The sequence below is a fragment of the Phodopus roborovskii genome, unplaced genomic scaffold (assembly GCF_943737965.1).
Source record: "Phodopus roborovskii unplaced genomic scaffold, PHOROB, whole genome shotgun sequence".
NCBI classification, from domain to species: Eukaryota; Metazoa; Chordata; class Mammalia; order Rodentia; family Cricetidae; genus Phodopus; species Phodopus roborovskii.
Window position 1 is genome coordinate 4,441,958 of NW_026126482.1, and position 25,751 is coordinate 4,467,708.

The window sequence follows — 25,751 nt, forward strand, 5'->3', positions numbered from 1 at the left end:
TCTGCAGAAAACCAACCCAGGGCAGCTGCTGCAAACCCATGTTCACTGCGGCTCTACTCACAGCGCCTAAGTTATAGAACACACCTAGGTGCACACCGGCCTGCTCTCTAGCCACTCAGAAGAATGGAGTTATGTCACCCTGCCAACTGAATCAAGGCCGTCCCAGAAAGCTCGAGTTGTCTCTCATTCTCAGGTCCTGGATTTTGTATAGATGCATACCACCATGTATATGACATAAATATAGAAGCAAAACTGTTCAAGGAGACTAAAGGACAGGAAGGGTGAAAGGGGCGTGGGGGTACAGACAGAATGCACTCAAAGTGCATCCTAATTGACTGAGAATGCTTAGGCAGCCCGGCAGCATGCGCAATAAGTATGCACCAATGAAAACCTTAAGATACATTTTTAAACTTTTGAAACATTACCTTGAGTGTCATCTCTGCAACCCTCTCCCTGTGTGTGTGTGTGTGTGTGTGTGTGTGTGTGTGTGTGTCTCAGTAGGGCAAAAGTATGTGGTGTCTATTCTCCACCAGTTAAACAGGAGTACACACCTCTGGTGGTATAGGAAGAAATAATTCTAGTTTCCTAAGTAAAAACCCATAGATTATTGCCTTTAGAATGTGTTGCTGAATCACCTATTAATTCGCCTTTATAAATAAACATTTTTTTTCAAATTATGTTATTTATCTCCTAATGCTTTGGTTGTTACACATCTAGAAAATCCTCGCATTTGTATCTTCTGATAACTGTGAGCTTTTTCGTCTAATGAGTGGCAGTAAATGAAATCTAATACAATTGTCAGTGAATTATAAACGTTGTCTTCTCTTTTTTTTTTTTTTTTGAACATAAAAAATAAAATCAAAATTTAAGGTGATAAAACACTAAGAAATAGATGAATAAATGCATAGAAATGTAAGTACTTTTTTCCTCTTTAGTGTTATAAACTCTAGACACTTGTAGAAAGTGCATGCTGAAATATATGTAGTACATGTTTTGGATTTATTATTTTTCAAAAAAGAAAAAAAAAAGACCCAGAAGTACACTTTATCACTTTCAAACAATTAAGAAAGCAGAAACTAAAGATGAAAATAAATGAAAGAAAATGGAAAATGCCACAGAAAATTAAGGAAATCTTAGAAAGAGGTGCATTGTTCAAATCATAAAACAGTTCGCTATGCACTGAAGAATACTTAGTAATCAGGAAAATACAGACTCAAAGGCCAGGAGGTACTTTGGAGAGAGACAAACTGAGACGTTTGCTGATCTCGGGGTACATAACTTGCTAGAGTAGTAAGTTATGGGTGTATCAGACTTTAATGAACACATGGTATAGGATAGAAGTTCAGCCCCCTCTGATGTCTCTGAGGATGCCGTGGGAACGCCCTGATGGTAATAATATGGGAACGGGGGGGGGGGGGTGCTGGATAGGTGGCTCAGCAGCTGAGAGCACTGGCTGCTCTCCTGAGCACAATGCAGTTCCCAACACGCACATGGGGGCCCTCAACAATCTCTGATTCCAGGTCCAGGGGATCAAACGCCCTCTTCTGGCCCCTGTGGGTACTGCATCCTTGTGGTGCATATACTTAACATCCAGGCACACACACACATACAAATTTGTAATCGAAAATAAATAAAAATAAAATCTTTCTTTAAAATGTGCAATAAGCCAAATAGCCATCAACATGAAACGCACAGTGTAATTAAGATACACTTAACCACAAATGCTATGCTTAAAATGATTATAAATTTCAAAATGTGTTTTTATAGAGAACCTTTTATGACAAAATGTATTGATATCACCTATGCATTTGCAAATAAATAAAAATGCCTTGAAAAACACAAATGAGTAAGGAAAAACCAAAACAAACGCTGTAGGACATTGTCAGGCGCCTAAGTGTGCAAGGTCACTGAACCAACCCCAAACATTGTTTTAACAAGCACTGATAACACGAAAATGGGTTACAAATGTGAGTGTTTAGTCTACCTCTGTCAACCAAACCTCGGCTCCCTGGCAAGAGGGAGGAGTGTATAAAAAATGTTACTCTCAAGCACATAATCCCTTAAGAACTGTGTAGAAAAACAAAAGAAATGTAAAACAATCAAAGATAGACTAAAAACATAAATATCTGCTCTATTCCTATCTCAGTGGTAAACCATACCATCAATGGGTGACCCCTGACCCAACGTTAGGACCACGGGGCCACATTTTAAAGACTGATAAAAAGAGCTGGTGTCGGGCAAGGACAAAGCAGACACCCATCTGGAGGCAGCTCATTGGACAAGAGCTTGTGTCAGATGATCTCTCTTGCATCTTTCCTGGGACAGAAGGCCAAGACAGCTGTGGGGACCTGGGTGTGAGCCACGTGGCCAGGTGACTCCACAGGGAATCTCGTATCTCTCTAGGCAATTTCTCTCAGCCGTTCTAGAGTGTACCCAGGCGGAAAACAGCTGTCTCCTATCAGCTGGGAACTGATACGTACTAAGAGGTATGCTGGGATTTTTGTTTTGTTTTCTAAGGTTGGCTGGCAAAGAAGACTGAGGGAAGCTGGCAAGAGAACAAGGCAAAATTCCCCCATGAGGAGAGCGGAGACCGGAAGACTGCCTGCCTCAGAGAAATCTGTGTGACAGGCGAGTGACGTGTCTAAGGCCCTTCGGAGTAAGGAGCGAGCGCTCATTGTCTTATTATCACTATTACATCCTCATCGAGAGTAAGCAGAAATAGTGTTGTTCTTAGTAAAAGTGAGACCTCAAACAGGGGCCTCTGAAGGTAAACGGCTAACACACATTCCTCGTGGACGTGAATCAGGTGCTACGTAATTTCCTGCTTTGTCGCCAGCCGCCAGGCAAGAGCAGAAGGCGTTGTTTGCGAACTTGCCAGCTGTTGGACCGATTAAAACTGTGATGAAGGAACCCGCATGTGGGTGCCATAGAAAAAAATCACAGGATCATAAACCCCTAACCATGTCTCTAGCTTTCCTCCTTTTGGACATCCGCTCTCCCTGAGAGCTGGGTTTTGTCCTACAGTGTCCTTTGAAATGCTCCCAGATGGAAATGTTAGGGGACATGGGAGGTAACAATAAAGTAGAGAGCCTGAACCCAGACACAGGGACAAGTAAATGGAAACACAGTTGGTCACAGCACGAGACGCGGGCATGGGGTGGCAAGGCAAGCCTAAGGCGCTGTTTACTGTAGCCGCAGCCTCTTCCACCACCCTGGGGTCCTGCCCTGTGCGTGGCCTACGTGCCAATCACCAAGGTGACCCAGGAAGGGCTGTACTCCTCGTGGATGTTTTGTAGGAGACTGGATAGGTGGGTGGACTGGCAGACAAATGGAGAAGTTAATTAACAGTATACTTTTTTTTCTCCATGTCCCTTAGCATCAGCCATTCAGAAGCGATGTTCTACTTGGAAAGACTTTTCACCGGAGGAGCTCCACACTACTCACTATTGTCTGCTTCACCAGAGACATCCACAGCACACTCTGTGAAGTCGGGGTAGTGGTTTTCTTCCCAGACTCACTACCATCCCAAGGCAATTAGAATAATTAATTGCAACTAGAACGCACTGATTTAAAAATAAATTACCACAATTGGGTATCTGCAGGTTTGCCAGGGGGGTATTCTTGCTGCTGTCGTTGAGGCAGTACAAATCCTGAGTGTCCGGGCTGGATTTCGTCTCTTGGAGGGCCTTGATCCACATAATGTCACAGGAACACGTGAAGGGGTTTCCCGCCAGGACCCTGCATGGAACAGAAGAGCAACCCTGATCAGGCCCCTGCATAAGCTTCAGCTTCACTGGCATCTATGAAGGACCACAGGAGAGCGCTTCTTAGCTTGTCAACCTTTGCGAGTCATACCCACTTTCATGGCATGACACTGCTCATTATTCCCTCCATTGTCTAATAACTGCTGTGCTGTTGTTATGTGCAAACAGAACTGTGCAGGCTAAAGATAGCAAAGAGACGCGACACTCTGCAGAACACATAGGAAAACAGATCTGAACAAACACTGTTATAGCAGAGAGCGTCCCGTGGCGGGGGAAGGTGCTGTTTTTGTACTTAAGTGAAGGTGTCAGTGGTAATACTTCAGAAGCACTAGCACGCCTATCCCTGAGCAGGTTAGAGACGCTGGAGTTCTCACTTCAGTCGGGGAGGAGAACCATTTTTGTCTCCATTTAAAATAAAATGAGAGATGGGGACCCAAAGCTTCGGTGTAAGAGTCAGGAGGCTGCCTTTCCTGCCTTTCTGTGTTACGCAACCAGGGTCCTCTCCATGCGTGCAAGACAGTTGAGGGCATCAGCTGGACCGAAGACAGAGAACACATATGCACATCCTCAACCCAGTGGCTGAGATGCTGGACTCCACGGGCTGGCTGCGCTGTGCGGTCTACTTCAGGAGGCTGTGCAAAAAGACCTCCTCAGCCACGCTGTTTGGACACTAAGGACTACAGTGGGTAAAAGAGGAAGTGGTCAAGAGGAAAACAAAAACCTCAGGGGGGGGGGAAATCTTTAATGCTATTTATAATGCTCAGTGGCCTATTAAAGATGAGTTCCATTTATGACAATGAACCTTTAAACGAGGCCATTTTCAATCGCTATATGACTCTGCCCGGCGCTAACCACAATACTTAAGATTTCCTGAGGACGGGACCTGGCTTTGCAACATCGTTTACTCCTGTGGTTTCCTGAATGTGTTCTAAGAATCTCAGAGGTCCCTGGAGAGTTTTCTGTGAGTTTCTTGGGAGGGAAATGTGGTCATGGCAGACTGGTTTAATTTGTATCTGCTCACTCACCTCCAAGTACCCTGCCAACACCAAAATAGGATTTGATGCTATGAAACAAGGAATAGGAGGCTCAAACTCAAGTCACCCAAAGTATTTCCTAGAGTTCTGAGTACACAAATAGCAAATGTCTCTTTGAAATGAGAGGCTGTAAGCAAATAAACCGAGTGGGGGAAAAAAATGGAAAAGACGCTTCAATTCTGAACCAAGATGTTCACGCAACCACTGGGCCCTGGCAGGGAGAGGCGGCTCCTTTACTCCTCACAGGATGGTTGCTCTGGTTTGCTTAGGCTCCCACCTGTCTCAGTAAAAGATGGAATCCTAGGCACAACTTTCTCTCCTTCACCCTGACAGGTAACTGGTGCACCCTTGCCAACTGCTGAATGAGTTGTTGAGCAATGCTGCTAGTAGGATTTTGAAGCATGAACTGGAAAGCAGGGCTCTAGGTTTTAATTTGTCCAGGAAACTGTATGTAGTGGTGCCCGGCACCTGCACACGGAACACCTTGCCCTGTATCACGTGCCTGCCTTTGAGGAACCACATCTCTTCCTGTGTTAGAGATGCTGAGAAAACAGAAAGACACATAATAAATACATGTGGAGCCGATCGAACTGCTCTCAGGTATAAAGTGTAGGATAGTGGTCCCTGAGAGCTAGGAATGGTGGTGGAAACTGTCAACTAGGTACAAAGCCACAGCTAGACGGAAGAAATCCCAGCATTCTACAGTACAGTAGGCTTACTACGTTGAACAGTAATTTATATTTCAAAAGAGGCAGAAGAAAGTATTTTGTGTGTCGAGTATTTGGGATGATGTATATGCAGATATGTATATAGAGAGTCAGTATTTCAGTATATAAGACATGCATGTATCTTTATACACTACATACTGTGTAAAACATCATACCGTACCCCCAAAGAAGTATGTAAGTAGACTCAATTTAAAATGACTTAAGGAAATAAGCACAAGTGCTCTGACTCCCTGAAGTCGGTTTATTCCAAATAACTTCCAGTTGTCAGGTCTTTCAGCACTTAGCCCCTTCCTGACCATACAGCTGTGACTCTCCACTGGGAGAAGCCTCGTGCCTGTGTGATGCCCATGAGCTTAGTGAAGGACCCTCTGAATAGGAAGGTATCATGTGTGTCTCATCCTGAGCACCTAACCCAATGGCATTAATTTGAGGCCCATACCATCACCTCCCCAAAGTCTCTTCTCCGGTCTGCTAGACCAAAGTCCTAACTCCCCTCCCACTGCCCCTGCCCAGCCTCTGCCACACCCGCGCGTGCGAGCACACACACACACACACACACACACACACACACACACACACACACACTATACCACAGAAACCAGACCTGCCTTCCAGCTCTGCTGGGTGCAGCAGTTTCAAGCAGTATAGCTCCCTGCTGGTTGAAGCAAAGAACTGGTCCGAACCTGTGTGAGCTGTTCCCAGGCTGCTTCCATGGAAATGACAAGGGGCTCCCCCATTGGACCACCCAGCACTCAGAAGTCTACGCACCAGCGGGGGATGCACCTGGTGCGCATGCTCATGGACAACCTTCTCACATGTCAGCCTTGGAGGCTGGGGTTCCATTGTGGTTCCTTCCCTAGGGGACTTCATCCTGGTACTCAGAGCCCAAGCCACCTCTTAGCCCTGTCTCAGTCTGGAACAACAGCAAGGTGAGGACAGGAACCACCCCAGATGGGAACAGGGCCCAGGCTCATCCTGCCTCTCTGGTGTCTGGGAGCAGCCTGGGCAGTGGCCCTGGAACCCATTTCCTCTATGCTGAGCTGGGAAGCCTGGCCCAGCCCAGAACCCTAGCTTTCCCTTTCAGCTCTGGATGTGTGATGACTCCTGCTCTGCCCACATTCCTGACTTTCCTGCAGAAGAAAATAAATAAATGGAAGGTTTTAAGTGGCTTATGCTAATGGTTACCCCTAACCTCCAAGGCCTGTCCTTCCAGCCCCACACAGGCCTTGGGGATCCCTCAAGCACCTCCCTACAGCAATGGCAGCTGCTCATATATTTGCTTTGTGGCGTTTACACTAAGAACTGAAAACCATGGGAGATGTTGGCTGTCAGTTAGCAACACATCTCGAGGTTTCTCCTATCCTTTTACAGCAGAGGGGCAGAGGGGTAAATACTGAGTGTGGTGATGGAGTGCAAAGAAAAACTCCCAGCGGCAGCAGGGGCTGAGAGTAACCTCTCCACCACTGCTGTCCACACCCACGCCTATGCAAAGCTGGAAGGATTTTATCCGCTATAATTTCCTCTTTGATGAACTTGCTTTATTTGGGAGCTTGGATAAAACAGGAGCCAGATAAGATGAAATATAAAGCCACTTTAACGCAAAACTCCCTGCTGGTTTTTCCCCCTCTTTTCCACTATTAGAAAATAAATTATTTATGCATAAACAACATTCAACTGATCATAATGACATAATTGAGATTGAGATTTTAATCACCCAATTGGGGCAAAACTAGAGAAATCGTTTTTCAAGAATTCTGATGCAACATAAACTTGCAATGGTACTCATTAAAAAAATAATAATTATCCTCCCTTTGAAAATTCTCCCCCAAATGCCAGACAAAATCATTACTTACAGATCAGACAGGTCAAGGTGTCGGAAATGCTTCCTGGACAGACTGGTCAGCTTGTTTCTTGTGAAGTTACTGAAAGAAATCAGACACACAACGGTGTGAATTCAAAAGGTTATGGTTTTTAAATGATGTGTTAAAATAAAGATTTTGTTTTCAAATGTGATTTTCTTGGGTTGGGGTACACACAAGCGCCTCCTGAGGTTTTGAACATCACAAGCTCAGGAGAACATGAAAGCTTGACAACTGACAAGCTTCTTGAACATTTTGAGGTACATGGTAAACAAAATGTGGAATAACATAAAACTTAAACTGTCCTTCCGGGAAAGAACGTGCCCACTGGCAGAAATGGTCGCGATGAGACTGTTTACAGAGGGCCTGGGTGAGTGGGTAACTGACTATGTAGAGGGCAGGGTAGGGAGTCTTGTGTGCCGGGGTTTATCCTGAACTCCCCAGAAACACGCATCTTCAGATTTACATAATCCAAAGTCAAAAGCAGCAACAACAACAAAAAAACCTAATGAATTTCCCAGTGTGTTCCAAATTTGCGATTTTGCTAGTGATCTGTGCCATGATCATGGGAAATTCCCAGCCATCACCCGGGCAGCTGAGTTTGTTTACTGTGTAGTTTTTACTTAACGTTAATGAAGTTTAATGTCTGATGGCTGTGACCTGTACCTGAGCCCAGTATGCTGTACCAGTCCAGTGAATCTCGGTGGAAGGGGTTCTGGTCTGTGTCAGAGAGAGACAGAAGCGTAGGAGCTAAATCATGAGTGAATGGAGAAAAACGTGGCTTCTGGTGACTCGAGAATGGGTGCAGAGGCAGGCTGAGCTCTGTGAGTTCAAGGCCAGCCTGGTCTACAGAGAGTTCCAGTTCAGGCTCCAAAGCTACACAGAGAAACCCTGTCTCAAATCACCCCCAAAAAAGGGCGTGTCCACCCAGGGAACCTCCCCAGAGAGACCTCACAGAGATCTCCCCACAGAGACCTCACAGAGATCTCCACCCACCTGGACCCCGACCCACAGCAGGACACTCTCCTGCCTCTACACTTGCATCTTCTTTATACCCACGGGAACCGGTGTAAGGACTCAGGCGTCATGCCGGCCTGCCCCTGTCACCGGGCAGAATGCACTCAGGCAGTGCCCTGGTCAGCCCAGGGTTCCATGACTACATAGCCCCCACCCACCTCTCTCCCACTGTTCCCCCGGGCAGACAGGCCCTTTCCTGTCTCCCTCTTCTCTCTGTCCCCTCTCAGTCTCTGTGTCCGTCTGTCTCTTTACCACTCAACTCCCCGCTCAACCCCCTTTCTAATAAAACTTCTCACTCAAGCTCTCTGCCTGGCACGTTTGTCCCTCACCGTGGTCACCATTGCCTGCCGTGGAATCTGCCAAGGTTCACCTCGAGCTTCATCGGAACAAATGGCATCCCACATGCAAGTCTAATCCACCAGGAAGTTGTAAGTACTTTTGGAAAAAGAATGGCTTCAGTGCATCAAAAAGTCTATCCCTGTCTTTAAGGCTCAGGTATGTTCACATTCATCACAAATCCCAATCCTCCTGAGAAAATGAAAAAGAAAAAATACGTTCTTCCCTCTCCCAAGACAAGTAAAAACAGAGGCTGGGAGGGGGGCTAACAGGCAGCCTCCCCTCCCCCACCAGCTCCCCGCTGCGCTCCCTGGAAGCCTATGCTCTGTGGGGCTGCCACCCTCACAGAGCAGGGTTATGGGCCAGAGAACAAGATGAATTTTATGGAGCATACTTAGGAATTGGGGCCAGAAGCCAAAAAGGAGGAAGAAGGAAGAAAAAAAAAAAAAAACCAACAATCCTCTCACTGTGTGATTGTAAGACTTCGTTAAGAGCGTAATTAGCACCTCGGCAAAGCCCCTGGAAAACACACACGCTGGCTTTTCTCACAGTCCCTGAGTTTTTTAGGGTCTGGGCAGCAATGAAAGGCACCTAGGCAAACACTCAAGCTCTTGATGGCCACTGTGTGGGGCTAACGTGGACCAGGCAAACTGAGGCAAGGGTGAGCCAGGGTTCCCCTCTGAAGCTCCCTAAAGTCCAAAGGGCAATCAATAGTCCCATCTTGCCCACATTTCTGCATAGGTGGGAGCTCAGGGGGGTTGTCAGGCCAGCCTAGGACTGGAAAGGGACAACTTCAGGCACACATTTGCACTTCTCTTTGTGGATAACCGAGGTTCAGGAAATCCAGGGAAGTCAAGCTGCTCCCCAGGGTCCTCAGACCCAATCAGAGGCTGGGACAGAAGGCAGATGCTGGGAGTGACCCTGGCTACATCCCTGCCATCCTCCAAGCTTCAGCGTCATTCTGTGGCGGGAAGAGCCCCTTTCTTCACGTGGAAGCCCCAAGCTCCCTGGCCTGTCGCCCCTCTGTGAATGCCTGATGCTTGCCTAATTTCGTTGTGCTACACTGCTTGACAATAACTACTCAAATCAATAGTTTTTGAAGTTTGATCACTTATTGGCTCCTGCTTGCTGTCTGGTAAGGAAGCTATAAAGGGTATCTACCCCCTCTTTAGTAGTTTCCTATTATTTTAAATAAGACCATGTAAAGAGGCAGGACCAGACACATGGCCTTATGGGTGTGTGAGCTGGAAAACCATTAAATTATCCTATCACACAGCAACACAAAAACCACACAAGACTATTGATAGAATTACAATTAGCCACGGCCCACTGTTCACGTTAGAACGGGGCACCAATCCCCTGAGGAGTCAGATAGCACGCAATGCAGCTGCTGAGCGATTCGGGTCTAAGGTCATCTGTAATGACAATTCACAAACTTAGCTACTGAGGTCATTAATTGCTTCTGAGAGACTGCAGTGGGATGTTTCTCCATTCCCACCCTGCTGTCCTGTCTGTATCACCAAGGGCTACCAACACATCAGGTTTGCCCCAGCCAGCCAATCCAGACAGGCTGTCAAGAAGTGCTTCAAGGAAATGTGTTTTAAAATGTGCCCAGAGTTTTGTTCTGGCTTTTCAGAGTGTTTTATATCTTAGAAAGTGACTTCATTATTCCTGTCACATATAAAATATGAACTCATGATAATGACTTTATGAAATTAAGGTCTTCAGTAATATCAACACATCTCCACAGAGCAACCAGGCAGGCTGCTCTAAGACAATGAATTCTTTAATAACCGGCATGGAAATCAGGCCGGGAACTGTGGTCCCCAGGGAAGGGAAAAGGGACAGATGTTGCAAGATGATAGCGGTGGCAGAAATGTTATCTTCTTTATTCCTGTCCTCAGAACATGCTGAGGAGTCGGCCACCGGGTAAGCCCCACAGTTCACTCGCACAGGATTTGTGCCTGTGAGCTGAGAATAGAGACGTTATTCTATGCGAGTGAAATCCAGGTGAGACCTGGCAGATGAACGGCAAAATGCTGCAGTTATCATTGCAAAGAGAACTTGGTCCCCAAGAACACAGATGACAACTGCCAGCAGATTGACGCCACCTGAAAATGACAGTATGAGGGACTCTGAGTCTGGGGAGGGACCGTGGACATTTTTAGTCTTTGGGGGTGATCCTCAGGAAGCCCATAATTGATTGACCTAACTGGTATCATTGAGGGGACTTACCAGAAAAACCATATAATAATGCTTTTCTCCTGCATTTCCAATTGACTTCAGTCAACAAAATACCAGCATGACTTGGTGGAAGCAGTTCTTACTATTAAGAGTCATCTCAACCTTTAGCTTATCCAGTGATTGATTTTTTTTTCCTCTATTTTTATCAACCCATGGCCCATGCTGTTGAGAAAATAAAGGCTCAAATGACCCAGTATAAGGGAAAAAGCATTAGTAATTTTTATTTCCTCAAGCCGTCCAAGGCCAAGTCAGCGTCTTGATTACTTAGCTTGATGTCTTCCAGGGAGTGTGTCTTATTCCAAGGAAAAGGAGCAAGAACTCTGTACAAGGACATCGTTTTCACGTCAGAGTCCTTGCCGTTGGCCCAGTGCTCGGTCCAAAATGGAAATGGCCCAGAAATCCACAAAAGGGAATGAACAGGCTGTTCTAAGCACCCCAAAGCTATTCCGAAATCAACAGAATCAAAACTAACAGCTCCTAAGCTGTTATCAGAGCTATGCTAACTCCCAAAGAGAGGATTATAGCTGGCAAAAAAAAAAAAAAAAAAAAAAAAAAAAAAAAAAAAAAAAGAAAAGAAACTAAACAAGGGTGAGAAAATGCTGAATACGCATTAATCAACGGAGCAGGATGGCTCTCTACTCACACATGCTGCAGGTTGCTGTTCTTCAGAAATGCTTTGTAAGCCACAAATTTTAATCCAGAATCCACAATTGTCCTACGGAGAACACATAATGGCATCCACGTTAGAACTAAGCAGCAAATCGCCTACCTGGCCACAGCAGAACCAAGAAAGGTCCTGCGGTAACGTGCATGAATGTTCTGCGGTAACACACATGAATGGTGGGTACTCACAGGTTTCTCAGCCCCACGTAAACGCCAACGTCGTCTTCATTGATGATCTCTAACCGTTTCTGATTTGCAATGAAACTGTAACAAAGCAGAATGGAAACGTGGGTGACTCAGACTGCAGGTGAGAACGTGGAACGATGGGTAACTTCCATGCAACCTTACCACGGTGTCCAACGAGTCCCGTATGCACCACGTAGATGTCTTCTTTCTTTCTTTTTAATCTATTGTTGGTTCTTTGAGAACTTAGTACAATTTATTTTCATCACCCCCATCCCACTAGCTGGCCCTAGATCCACCCCCAGCCCTTTCTTTCCAGTGAAGGCAACAGTTAAACTGGCCAGATCTCACCACCAATGGCCAGACCACCAAGTGTCTCATCATTTACCACTTTCCTGCCTAAAACTTTCACTTTTCCTCTCCTTTAAAGACCCCAGGCTGTACAAAGGTGAAAATGTGTCCTGAGGGGTAAGAAAGGCCATGCTCCCTCACGCTCCAGGAGACACAATCACCTCCTCCTTTTACCTTCTGAAACAGGGAGTGAGTTCTCCCTCTTCTCAGGCCTGTGCTTTCTTGGCCAGCATCCTTTCCTTGGCCTTTGCCAGCAACAATTTCAATATTTCCTTTGATGAACCACATTCCACGAGCCCCAGGGGGCCCTTGTGAGGTCTCTACAGGAAACTATCTTTCCTCCCCAGTCCCCAAGGCTCCTAAATATAGGAGTTAGCTAAGGACTCTGGCTAATGACGGAGAATAACAGTCCTTGGCCATGACGATTGGCTGAGAGGTGTGCGTGTGACATTAGACACCAGTGGAACTCTTCCTAAGATTTAACACTAAGAATCCTGGGACAGAGGTGTTGGGTCCACTTTCTCCTTCTCTAGACTCATAGCTGAAGCATAACACAAGCCTAGGGCTTCTAACAGGCAAATTTTCTACCACAAGAAAGAGGCCATCCAAGAATGAACGAGAACAGAGCTAATGAGACATAAAAATGGACAATGCCCTCAAAATGCAACTTGGGTCTTTGAACCTAACAATTTCTGAAGCAGATATTACTAACCTATTTGATCTGGATTTCTGTCATGTGCAATCAATAAAGTCCCAATAGTATAAGCATAGAGCTATGAAGGCTACCATAAATGCCCTTTCCTGATAATGAGGTCAACGATTAATTTATCCACCATCAAGGAACCCTCATCTAGTAGATGATGGAAAGAGAAGCAAACACCCACAGCTAAACACTGAGCCAAACTGGAATCCAGATGCAGAGAGGGAGGCCAAGACCAGGCTGCAGAAACACATAGACAGCTGACCTGAACAAGGAGGAGCTAACGGGCCCCCAGACTGATAGCTGGGAATCCAGCATGGGACTGACTCAGGCCCCCTGAACATGGGTCTCAGCCAGAAGGACTGAACAGTCTAAGGGACCTCTGACAGTGGAGCCAGGATGTATCCCTGGTGCACAAAAGGACTTTGCGGGCACATGCCCCATGGAGGGATAACTGCCTTATTCTAGAGGCAAGAGGGAGGGCCTAGTCCCTACTCCAAATGACTTGACAGATTTGGATGACCCCTCCTGGAGGGATGACCCCTATATATGGAGTGGGAGGGATGGGAGGGGAAGGAGGTAAGGGTAGGAGAGAGGGAAAGAGGGAGGGAGGGAGGAAGGAAGAGGGAACTGGGATAGATATGTAAATTAAAAATAAAAAATAAATTAATTTAAAAAGAGACTACCATCATGGAGGTCGCCAATAGTACAAACATAGAGCTATTAAGACTACCATCCTGGAAATTTTTGTGATCTGCTTTGTATATGATGGCTATTTAAGAATCTGTGTCTATATTCTTAGGTCACAATCTTCTGGAAAACAGAATTGTTTCTATAATTCTTAATGTGCATCACAGCTCCAAGGTTAGTACCTTAAACAAAGTAGGTAGCACACAGATGATGGATGACGGATAGATAGATGTGATATATAGATGATAGAGGAGAGGTGAATAATGGATGGATAATGAATAGATGGGTGGATGGATGCATGGATGGATGCATGGATGGATGGATGCATGCATGATGAATTGGTGGATACTGGAGGATAGATGGGTGAATGAGTGGATGGGTGATGGTTAGATTGTGTATGTATATGGATGAATGAATGAATGAATGAATAGCTGGATAGATGATTGAAGAATGAACAGGCAACAGTTGTAGTTACAAAAGTACCACAGGGGTCATGGTAAACTTTTCTTTGTCATCTTTGAAAAACATTAAGATGTATAGCATTTTAATTAATCCATTAAAGCCAACCATACAGCTCTTCTGTTAATGATGAGTTTAAATGAAACAAATGTCTTGAGTAGTGAGACTAGACAGCACTCAGAAACTCTGGATCCCTTCCCAATAGGCAAAAGAAAATGGGAAGACGAATGGTAAAAACTTAGCCAAGTTAGGGCTGAGGAGTGGGTAAGGAGATTGCTGTGCAGGCATGAGAGACTGAGATTATCTCTAGAACCCTCATGAAAGTTGGGGGTATGCACCTGTCACTCTAATTCTACAGGTATGGGGACAAACCAATCCCATGGCCTCCTTGGCCAGTTTGGCTGAATAGCTAGCTTCAGGTTCAGTAAGAGACTCTGCCTGAAAAAAAACAAAACAAAACAAAAAAAACAAGATAGTATACAATAGAGAAAGATATCCAAAGTTGAGCTTTGGCCTCCTCATAAGCACACAGAGGTAAGTATGCTCTCTGCCCTCACACATAGGTACAGTAGATAGACCACACAGATACACACACACACACACACACACACACACACACACACACACACACACACATCCATAAGAAGAAGAAAGGAGAAGACAGAATTAGGGCACATTAAAATTAAAATTGAATAGTTGAGTATGTAAACTACACCAATACCAAAATCATTTTAAAAGGAGCCACACAGATGCTGCATCAGAAACCCAGCCCCCAAAACAGGCCCAACCACTTCCCAAATTCTCAGACTCCTGATCCAAGACCAGCCCTTCCTCCTCCTAGCCAACACAGAAGAAGGAAACAGTTCAAGACCTGAACCGAAGGCTCGATTTTTGACATCAAGTTTTTATGAAATGTTTCAGAATCATCACATTTTGGAGACACTTTTCCAAGAATCTCATTGCACTAACATTTTCGGTAAGACCACAATGACCTCACTCTTCTCAGTGAGCTACACTAAGACCTGGATTCCACAGTGCTAAGTATTTTTAGCATTTTCTTTTTGCCACAGCAGCGGGAAAGGAACACTCAGTGGGGGAGGCTTCTTTGGATTGGCCACAGGGGCATGGGACAAGCCCACCTTTCCCTGTGTGCCCGAGTTAGCACAGAGTCCCTCAACCTTCGGAACCCTTGTGTTCTGTTTGTCTCTCGGTGGGATCATCACTACATTCTCCGCGACCAGGAAAATCACCCGACATCTGAGCAGTACAAAAAACATTTATCTTCACTTCAACCTTTCTTTTAGTTGTTTGTGCCACTTTTAAATGTTTATTTCATTTTAACCCAGTACTTAGGTTAGATATGACCCAGTTGTGCTCAATAAAATGCAATGGGCACAAAGAAAACAGAAATAACGTACCAATGAGGTGAAGAATTAAGGTTAAAAAAGCATTGACTTAGCCGGGCATGGTGGTACACACCTTTAATCCCAGTCCTTGAGAAGTAGAGGCAGGTGGATCTCTGCAAGCTTGAGGCCAGTCCGGTACACATAATGAGTTCCAGGACAGTTAGGGCTACACGGTGAGACCCTGCCTCAAACAAAACAAAACAAAATTTTTAAAAAAAATGACTTGTTAGAAGAGTCTGAGTTTTATTTTTAAGTTTTTGGGTTGCAAATCCTCAAGAAGGCAAGGGCAATTTTGTCAGTGATAAATGTACATTATTCAGGAAAAAGTAAGCAACATCAAGCTCAGCAAAGGCAGGATCTAATACCAGATGGATTTTTCTGAAAACCACTCAAAGACCATAGGCCATTATAAAAATCGCTGTAGAGTGTGAAGAAATGAATGCTTACATGGCTCTGGTCAGAGGGAATGTGTCCTGAGTGGGCAAAGCTCCCAAAACACTGACACTAAGGTTGCTCCTGCTTCTTATCTAGAGAAGTCAACAGCCCAACTGTCAGCTATGAATTACCCATGTCATCTACCCCTAAGAAATGCCGCTTAGGCCTGAGGGGATGGCTTGGCAGCTAAGAGCACAGACTGTTCTGCCAGAAGACCCAGGCTCAGTTCCCAGCACCTACATCCTGGCCTACAACTCTCGTCCAGTTCCAGGGCATCCCGTGCCCTCTTCTGGCCTTCACTGGCATCAGGCATGCTCATGGTGCACAGAAATACATGCAGGCAAAATATTCACATACAAAAAATAAACAAATCTAAGAAAAGAAAAATAAAAGGGAATTCTGCCCAGTTACCACCAAGTAAAGACTTGTAAGGAGAAGGGACCCAATGAGGCTTCCAGGCAATCCAGAGAGGAAAACCGTAGTGACCAGGACCCCCATAGGAAGCTACTCACGCTCTCGGATTCTGAAACACACAAAACAAGCAGTGCTGCCATATGTCTCCGTCCCCACTACATTGACAAGGTGTGTAACATCTGACACCGACTCCTCGCTAACCACACGGGGATTCCCTCACACTGTCAGCAAGGGTGTGACTGGGAATAGCCTCTCTGAAGGGGACAGTGCCAGCATTCCGCAGAATCATAAGCTGGTACCACATGAGGTCCAGCCACTCTACCTGTAGGTAAGAGGCAAGAGAAATTCTCACACATAAGCACATCACAAGCACGCTCGTGTGGGTGTTGTTGCTTTCCTGGGACTCCAGCACACAGGAGGGGAGGCGGGAGGGTTTCTAGTTCAAAACTAGCCTGACTTATATAGGGAGGACCTTATCCAAAGAAGAGGAGGAGGGATTTTAAAACAATCAGCAGGCTGTTACAATAGAGTCGAAAGCCAGAAATATGCACCCATAAAGACATCAGGAACTCTATGAAGTAAAATATACTAAATACATAATTGAATTGGATATATATATATATATATATATACACATATATATATGTGTGTGTGTATACATATATATATATATATATATATATATATATATATATATATATATATATATGAATGCAGGAAAAGATCTCCATGAAAACTTTTAAAAGCATCAACATTATATACTGATATAGACATGTGAAACAGTTTACTTAAATGTGTAGTGAGCTGAAGGCAATGAAGGTTACCTTGGGCAGGGAGAAAGGGCTTAGGGTAAAGAAACAAACTGTTACTTGGTTTATCTGACTAAATTGAAACCCTATTTTATTTTATAAAGAGAAAAGATCTGCAAGAGAAGAGACAAAGCATTACCTTTGTCCCAGAGAGTAGAGGACATTACTTGTGATATTCTTGTGAATAGTTTTCACTTTATGAGGAGGAAAGAGAGAGGGAGGAGGGACCCAAACAAGAGGGGGGGAGGGAGAGAGACAGTCACAGAGTGAAATGAGTGTAGAATTCCTGGGCCCCGGGCTTCTCCAGGCCCCAGGACACGACACAGCTGAGCTCGGATTCCCAGGCCTGCCGATGGCCCCTTGTCAGCCTTGTGCTATGTAGTGGTGACTCACACCTGGCCATGGGTCTCCAGCCCAGCAGCATGTCTCCCCAGAGACCTTTCCCCATGGTCCCTGGGAAGTACTGTGGAGCCCGGAGGGTGTGGTCTTCGCCTCAGAGAAGGCCTTCACTCCCAAGGAACCATGGCAAAGGCCACAAATTTGGCAGAGGAATGTGAGAGCTTTTACCATCACAACCCCCAGTTTCTCTGTCCCCCGGCCTAGGATTCTAGAAAGCTCCAAGCTCCAGACCCAGGGGCTTTTTGGCCCAGGGCCCCCTTTCAGCCTCACAGGGCTTCAGCAGAACACAGTTTCTCCACAGAAATCTAGGCTTCCTCCTGTTACCCTGCAGAGGATGGCTTGGCCATTTCAGTCACCTTTCGATCATTAGGACCAGACTGGACAATCGAATAGTTAAAATGTGTAGTCCCTAGGAATCCTCTCAGCCCCCTGAGCCCTAAGGACTCTGGCCCCTCCCATGTCAGCAACCCTTCAGAAGTCACTACCAGCCTCCAGCCTCTCTCCTGGTGTCCACAACAAGCCATCCTCAAGTCCAGTCCTGTTTTGCGACTTTATGCATTAGCCTTCTTCTGCTCTTTTTCACTCCTCTGCTACACCCCCAACTGGCCTAAAATTCGGATCCCATATGCTTGGGCTATCAGGAAATTCCCCCGAATCTATTTGGAGATGCTATAGGCCTGTAACACTCCTTAAGCAGCGAGTGGGCTGCACCCAACTTGCCCATCCAATCAGACCACATGTGTCCACACAGGGCAGGGCTCCCAGCACTCAGAGAGAAAAGAATGCTTCTTGAACCAACAATTCAATATTTCTACCGGCCCATGTGACACCACAACTGAACTGTTAACTCCCCAAGCGTATGGCCTTTCCCTGGCATAGAGTAAACATCCATGAACTGTCTACTCTCATATGTAGACAGACAGACACCCTCCATTTGGACACGTGCATGCCGGTACACAGTAAGACTCATCTTGAGTCATAAAGAAATCAAGGAAACAAAGCAAACAGAGGGCAGGGTGGCAACTTCAAAAGAGAAATGTATTCAATTTAAAAGTGAATTTAGGGGCCGGAGAGACAGCTCGGGTGCCCACAGCACCTACTGACCCTGCAGAGGACCTGGGTCTGGTTCCCCGTACCTACGTAATTGCAACCATCTGCAACTCCAGGCCCAGGGGATCTGAGACCCTCTTCTGGTCTCTGTACGTACCCAGCCCACCAGTGGTACACTTATATACATGCAAGCAAAACACTCATACACATAAAATAAATAAATTTAATTTTAAAATTTTAAAGTGAAACTATATTACTAACATGCAAGTGATTCAAACCAACTATGCATATATTTTTAATGATAGCAGCTGAAAACTTAAATGGGCTGTGACCACTCCTTGAGAGAGGACAGTGGATTCTCTCAGGGGGACAGTGTTTGATAACCCACAAAGAGGAGGTGCCTGGCAGAAACGCAAGCACCTGCCGTGGGCAGAGATGCATGGGAAGGGACCACAGAACAGACTGGAAATGCACATATGTGCATACATACATATGAATGACTGACAGTTTAGCTGGAGAAAAGATGCTGATATCAAGCCTCGAACGTTGACAGACAACTCAAATACCAGCACAGTCTGTCCCTGGTGCTCTCCAGCCTCAACTTGACATATTAGGACTTTACTAGGACACTTTCCTCTCTGTGAGCTTAGGAAAAAGTGGATTTTTGAGAAGTAAAGGAAGCAATATTCAGAAAACTCTGCAGGAACGGCTGGCTTTGACTTGAAGCTTTCCTGGAAAGGCTCTGCCTAGCATCTTAAGCGACTTCACATTTGCCTTCCAGTCTACCAAATAATCCCACTAGGAGGCCTCCCCAGCACAAAGTGAGGCCCTGTGCAGTTTTTCTTTAATAAACACTACTTTAAAACTCGTAAGCGCAATAGTGTGAATTCCTGATGCCCTGCCACCTCACCTCCAAATAGGTAGATGATAGATGGGGATCAGCTTAAGGAAAGTTCAGTCCAGAGCTGTGAATGTGATGTCTGCCCCCCCCCCACAAGCCTGGAGCCCTGGGCTGGGACCCTTGGATTTGACTGAATTCTCTGTGCCACGAGCATCTTTTATAGGACATACAACCACTTCTCAACTCCCAGGATTTGTTGTATTTGTAATGAAACAGAGCTCAATGGTAGAGTTGGGAGGCAGGGCGTCAATAGCCACCGCAGAGGTCGAGAGGGAGCTATTAGGGAAATAAATAGGGTCACAGTCCATTGTGAAATTGCACTTGATAAAATCTCAATCAATTAAGAAAAAGAATGCCCCCACATCCCCCAACCAACGCTAGACAACTCCATTTCCTCTGTGAATGTAAAAGCTGAGGGTAAAAGTTTCAAAGTTAGTCCAGAAGCAAGTGTGAGGGTTAATGTGACCGACCGGTTGGTACAAAATGCGGGATTGGGTTCTCTTACTGTGGCTTCCCCTTTGAGAGAATGCCACACAGCTATGGTAACATGAATGCAAAAGGTATCAAGAAGCTTGCTCAAAAATCTTAATTTCTGGGTGGGCATGGCCCGCGCCTTTAATCCCTGCACTGGAGAGGCAGAGGCAGGCAGACCACTGAGTTCTAGGCCAGCCTGGTCTACATAGTGAGTTGCAGGATGACAAGAGCTACACAGAGAAACACTATCCCAAACAAACAACAACAACAACAACAAAAATCTTAATTCAGCTGGCCAACTGGTACACACTGTGAAAACGGCAGGATTTCAGCCTCCCCAGAAGTAGGCCCCAACCCAACCACTCCCTTTATGGACCACTAATGGGGCCTATGCTCAGAGCTGCCAGTAACATAAAAACACCACCAGGGGACTGTTTATCGTTTCTATTTCTTAAGAGGAGGAAACTGAGCCTCAGCCATCACCGGTGGCTTCCCTAAGGTCATGTAGTTGCTGAAGACACGAACCTAGATTTACAGCCTCTGAAGTCTGATCTCAGAGCCACAGTGCCAGATCACTGGATGGATTTTTGTCTTATTTTGTTTTGTTTTGCTATGATAAGCCACCATGACCAAAAGCAACTTGGGGAGGAAAGAGTTTATTTTAGCTCCCAGCTTATAGTGAGGGAACTGAGGGCAAGATTTGGAGGCAGGAGCTGACATAGAGTCATGGGGTGCTGCTTACTGGCTTGCTCAGCCTGCTTTCTTATAGCACCCAGGACCTCCAGCCCAGGGATGGCCCCACCCACACTGGGCTGGTCCCTCCCACTTCACTTCAATTATTAGTAAAGAAAATGGCTCACAGGTCTAACTCCAGGCCAACCTGATGGGGGCATTTTCTCAGTTGAGGTTTCTCTTCCCAGGTGACCTTGACTTTTATTTATCAAGTTGGAAAAAGAAAACTTAACCAGTACAAGAATACACTTGTAAATCCAGTACCTGATGGGGTACTGTCCCACCCACACTGTCCCAAACAAACAACAACAACAACATGTTGTTTCCCTTAATGGTTGATGAATAAAACACTGATTGGCCAGTAGCCAGGCGTACTGTAGATGGGCCTACGAGAGTGAGGAGAGAGAGGTAAGCCTCAAGAGAGAGGCCATATAGAGACCAGGAAGAAAGGATGAGCCAGGCATTCTCTGGTAAGATAAGGCCAGGTAGAAATACATAGCTTAGTAGTTATGGTTTAATAATTAAGATAGAGCTAGTCAGTAAGAAGCCCTAGTCATTGGCCAACAGTTTATAAATTAATACAAGTCTTTGGTGTGTTTATTTGGAGCTAATCGGCTGCTGGACCTGGCTGGAAAGAAACCCCAGCTACAAGTACCTTCCACAGAGAATATCTAGAATGTTTACATAATGTTTACAATTAGTCATGACCTAAAAGCAATGAGGAGTAAGGACATTTTCCGGGTGGGGGGGGAGGGGGGGAGGGTTCACACTGTATGTAGGACTGTAACAGGAGATAGGAAGTTGCCCTTAGTTTCTTACACAATGCCAACCTCTGAGCACTGAAGTTCAGCTCCCAGTGAGTTTATCAGTGGACATGCCTAGAAAACACTAAACAGTGGATCTAAGCACAAAGCACTTTGTGTTGGCACCATGACCTGGGGAGACGGCTCAAGTTCGGGTTCCTTGTCAGACTTGGAAAATGCCAGTAACCACCACCCTCTGTGGAGAAACAAGAACCCTGCCTCTTACACGGAGCCCTCCCTTGGGGCTGTTTATGCTAGTGGGCACTGCTGAGGCTGGGTGCCCGTGCTAGTCACTGACAACCTGGTAAGCTTAATGGAGACATCTTCAGTGCCCACATCTGTGGCAGAGCCACATGTACCTAACAATATTTCAGTTCTCTCCAGTGCACAAACTGTAAGAAAAGTTCCCTCAAGTAATTATGGACAAAAACGTCACCCTCTGCATTTTTCCCTGAGAGTTTGGAGAGCCCTGCTTCTCTGTGTCTGCCAACATGAGCTTTCCAACAAGGAACAGCACCATTCATCACCAGAAAACATAGTTGGGGGGTAGCGTAAGGTCTACATAAAACACATCAGTATCTACCAGGAAAATGTAAGTTTAACTGAGTTATTACATTTTCTCCATGCAGATTTAAGGCTAAAATCTCGCCAACAAGTGATGTGCCAAATCCTAGAAATGGATCACACAGCTGCAGCTAGCCACGTGGTCTAGACTTCTTTCTGTTGCTGTGATGAAACACTGACCCAAAGCAATCTAGGGTAGGAAGAGTTCCTTTCAGCTTGCAGGCCACGTTCTGCCCTGTAAGGGATCCGGGGCAAGGACTGAAGTAGGACCTTGGGCAGGAATGATGGCAGAATGCTGCTTGCTGGCTTGCTCGATGCCTCACTCTTAGCTAACTTTCTTGGCCAGCCCAGAACCGCCTCCGTAAGGAGTGATGCTGCCCAGACTGGGCTGGTGCTATCCACATGGCTTGGATCCTCCTGTATTATTTAACAAGCAAAGCAATCCACCACAGATACGTCCAACAGGCTAATCTGACCTGGAGATTCCTCACCTGAGTCTTTCTACTCGGATGACTCTAGGCTGCGTCAAAGTGGTGATAAAAAACACCCAGGACGCCATATCTGTCTCATCCCCATCTGCCCAATACAGCATGTTTTCTCTCCTAACCTTTAATGTTTTATTAGTCGTCAATATGAGAATCTGAATCTCCCTCTTCTTTCAAACACACGATAAGTGAAATAAAACAAAGTGAAACGAAAATCTGGAGGGTGGAGGAAACTGTTGCAGAATCCCAGATGATGCGGTGACCAGCTTCCCCACCTCCAGGGGAAGTGCATTTCTGCTTGTGGCTTCCTGACTGGCCTGGGCTATTCCTCCGCTGCCTCCTAGCAAGGTTTCAGGATGCTGATTTATTCTTGTTTTTAATCTCCTCTGAGACATGAATGCCCCCATACACTCTACCTTGACAGGAGTTACCTAGAGATCCCTAAAATGAGCCTCATGCAATAAAAGGACACAGAAAGGGCCGTAAACACCTTGCTTTACAAACAACAAAGCACTTCCTATTATGGTGTACCACTGGAATCCCCTCCAAAGGCCAGACACTGAAGGTTTGCCAGCTCCTATGCTGATGTGGGGCGTCCTTCTGTGAGTTGCAAATATGTGCTGCTTTTACTGGTTGACAAATAACTGCTTTGGCCTATACAGCTAGGCAGGAAACCCAAGCAGAGATACAGGGAGGAAGAAGATGAAGTCCTGAGAGATGCCAACAGTCGCCCAAAGGAGTGAGATGCCAGAGCATTACCCAGTAAGCCACAGAACATGTGGCAACACTAATAGGAATGGGCTAATTTACACGTAAGAGCTAGCTAATAATAAGCCTAAGCCATCGGCCAAACAATATAGTTAATATTAAGCCTGTGAGTAATTATTTTATAAGTGGTTGCAGGACCCTGGGCAGGGCACAGAAAAGCCTCCAGCTACAGTGTGTCTGGGAGGAGGCGGTTGGAGCTTTGGGAGATAGAGCCTAGTCAGAGGAAGCCGACCCCCATGGACAGCCAGCCCCATCGGGAGCATCTCTGCTCTACACACCCTCACATAGTCTTTCCACCATGGTGCTCCGCCTTACCACAAGCTGAGGGTCACATACAAAATAACCCTTCGCTCCATCTAACATCATCGCCTCAGACATTCTGTCCTAGCAAAAGAAAGCTGATTGACACACTTTTACTTCTCCCAGAACATCTAGAAACTTCCTCTATTGGTGAAAAGAAACAGAGATGGACAAGAGACACAGGCAAACATAATTTAGTACTTCATGTGGCGGTGAATAAATCCCCGAAGGAGAAAAACAGTAGACTCTTTATGATAATTTTTAAGACTCCAAGGAATATACGATGGCTTTGTCTCTGGCAGGTCACAGTAGCCTAGCACAGCCAGTGGGAAGACATGGCTCCTCAGGTAGCCTGACACAGCTTTGAGCTGACCACAGGAGGACAAAATGGTCCCGGTGCTGAATGATTAGCAAAAGCGTTACTGAAGCCTCTGTTTAGGACAAATGGTTCAATGGGAAATTGTGTGAAGCATAAGTGAGCTCATTTGGAGATTTGGGTGTAATTCATCCTGGCAGGTGCACAGGGGAACCAGGGATCCAGCCTTCTCAGTTTGGAAGCACCACGGGAGCCCCAGAGAGAGTTCCTGCGGCTGCAAAAGCTGCCAGGTCCAGGTGCTCATGTGAGCCAAAACCACCTCTGCTGCCCTGTTAGCACAACTCTGGGCCTCCGCCGTTGCTCCGGATTCTGGGGATGTCACATTGCTGTTTCCCAGCATGCCCGGGTCTGCCTGCTGGTTTCTTTGCCACTCATCTTCACATTCAGGCAGGGTGGCTTCCACCTGGATGAGCACGCAGGCTGGGCTGCTCAGTCTTTGTAAAAAGATGTCAGTCCCCACCATCTGCTTGTCTGGTTTGCAAGAATAGACAGACTATGGCCTTTTCAACCAGAGAGATGAAGAATTTGTAGGCTCTAACTAGAGGAGACAACCTTGAAGCCACATGGGAGAGCTTCTGTCAGATTTCTACTCACTAATGAGCAGGCAGTGATAGGAGTCTGGGGTTACAACATGTATGACCCCAGCGGGCAGTGACAAGTGTCTAAGGTTAGAACATGTATGACCCCAGCGGGCAGTCACAGGAGTCTAAGGTTAGAACATGTATGGCCCCAGTGGGCAGAGACAGGAGTCTAAGGTTAGAACATATATGACCCCAGTGGGCAGAGACAGGAGTCTGAGGTTAGAACATGTATGACCCCAGTGGGCAGAGACAGGAGTCTGAGGTTAGAACATGTATGACTCCAGTGGGCAGAGACAGGAGTCTAAGGTTAGAACATGTATGACTCCAGTGGGCAGAGACAGAAGTCTGAGGTTAGAACATGTATGGCCCCAGTGGGCAGAGACAGGAGTCTGAGGTTAGAACATATATGACCCCAGTGGGCAGAGACAGGAGTCTGAGGTTAGAACATGTATGACCCCAGTGGGCGGAGACAGGAGTCTGAGGTTAGAACATGTATGACTCCAGTGGGCGGAGACAGGAGTCTGAGGTTAGAACATGTATGACTCCAGTGGGCAGAGACAGGAGTCTGAGGTTAGAACATGTATGACCCCAGTGGGCGGAGACAGGAGTCTGAGGTTAGAACGTGTATGACCCTGTGTGGACAGTGACAGGACTCTGGTGTTATAACATGTATGAGCCCAGCGGGTAGGGACAGGAGTCTAAGGTTAGAACGTGTATGATCCTATGTGGGCAGGGACAGGGGTCTGGGGTTAGAACAAGGATGGCTCCTGGAGAATAAAATCTCCGTCCTTTCAGTCTCTGCAGACTCTGTGTGACTGTCATACCCCTGCTTTCTCCAGAAGAAACTGACATCTACCCATGGACCTTTGTAAAATCTGTGCACCGTGTCGCTCACTGTCCTTGCAAAGAAATTCCTTTCTGCCCAGGGTGCCGGCAAAGCTGCGCTCCTGCTGGATCGGGAGGCTGTCTCCTTCCTAATAATTAGTTTTTCTTTTCACTGCCAGGAAGTGGAGGACAAATGCTGGACTCAGTCACAGTAAGTAATCCAAGCGTTCGGGGCAGACGATGTTCTGATCTCTCTCTTGTCTTTAATCCCTCATTTCCTCCTATTTTTACCCTGTTAACTTTATTATGTAAATTTATCACCAACTGTTCAAACTAGCGAGGAATCACTTGCTGGGCTTCTAATATCTATTCATTAAAAACTATGTGGCCATAACATATAT

General features: G+C 46.0%; 1 protein-coding gene across 1 annotated transcript in view; it reads right to left on the minus strand.

Moving 5' to 3' along the window:
* Ntrk2 (neurotrophic receptor tyrosine kinase 2) overlaps nt 1-25,751 on the minus strand; it is a 320,583-nt gene that overhangs the window by 276,048 nt on the left and 18,784 nt on the right. The window contains exons 2-5 of the mRNA XM_051194182.1: nt 11,835-11,909; nt 11,626-11,697; nt 7,380-7,448; nt 3,584-3,738 (exon numbers count right to left, since the gene is read on the minus strand). Coding sequence (XP_051050139.1) covers nt 3,584-3,738; nt 7,380-7,448; nt 11,626-11,697; nt 11,835-11,909 — 371 coding nt within the window. The remainder of the gene's footprint in view (nt 1-3,583; nt 3,739-7,379; nt 7,449-11,625; nt 11,698-11,834; nt 11,910-25,751) is intronic.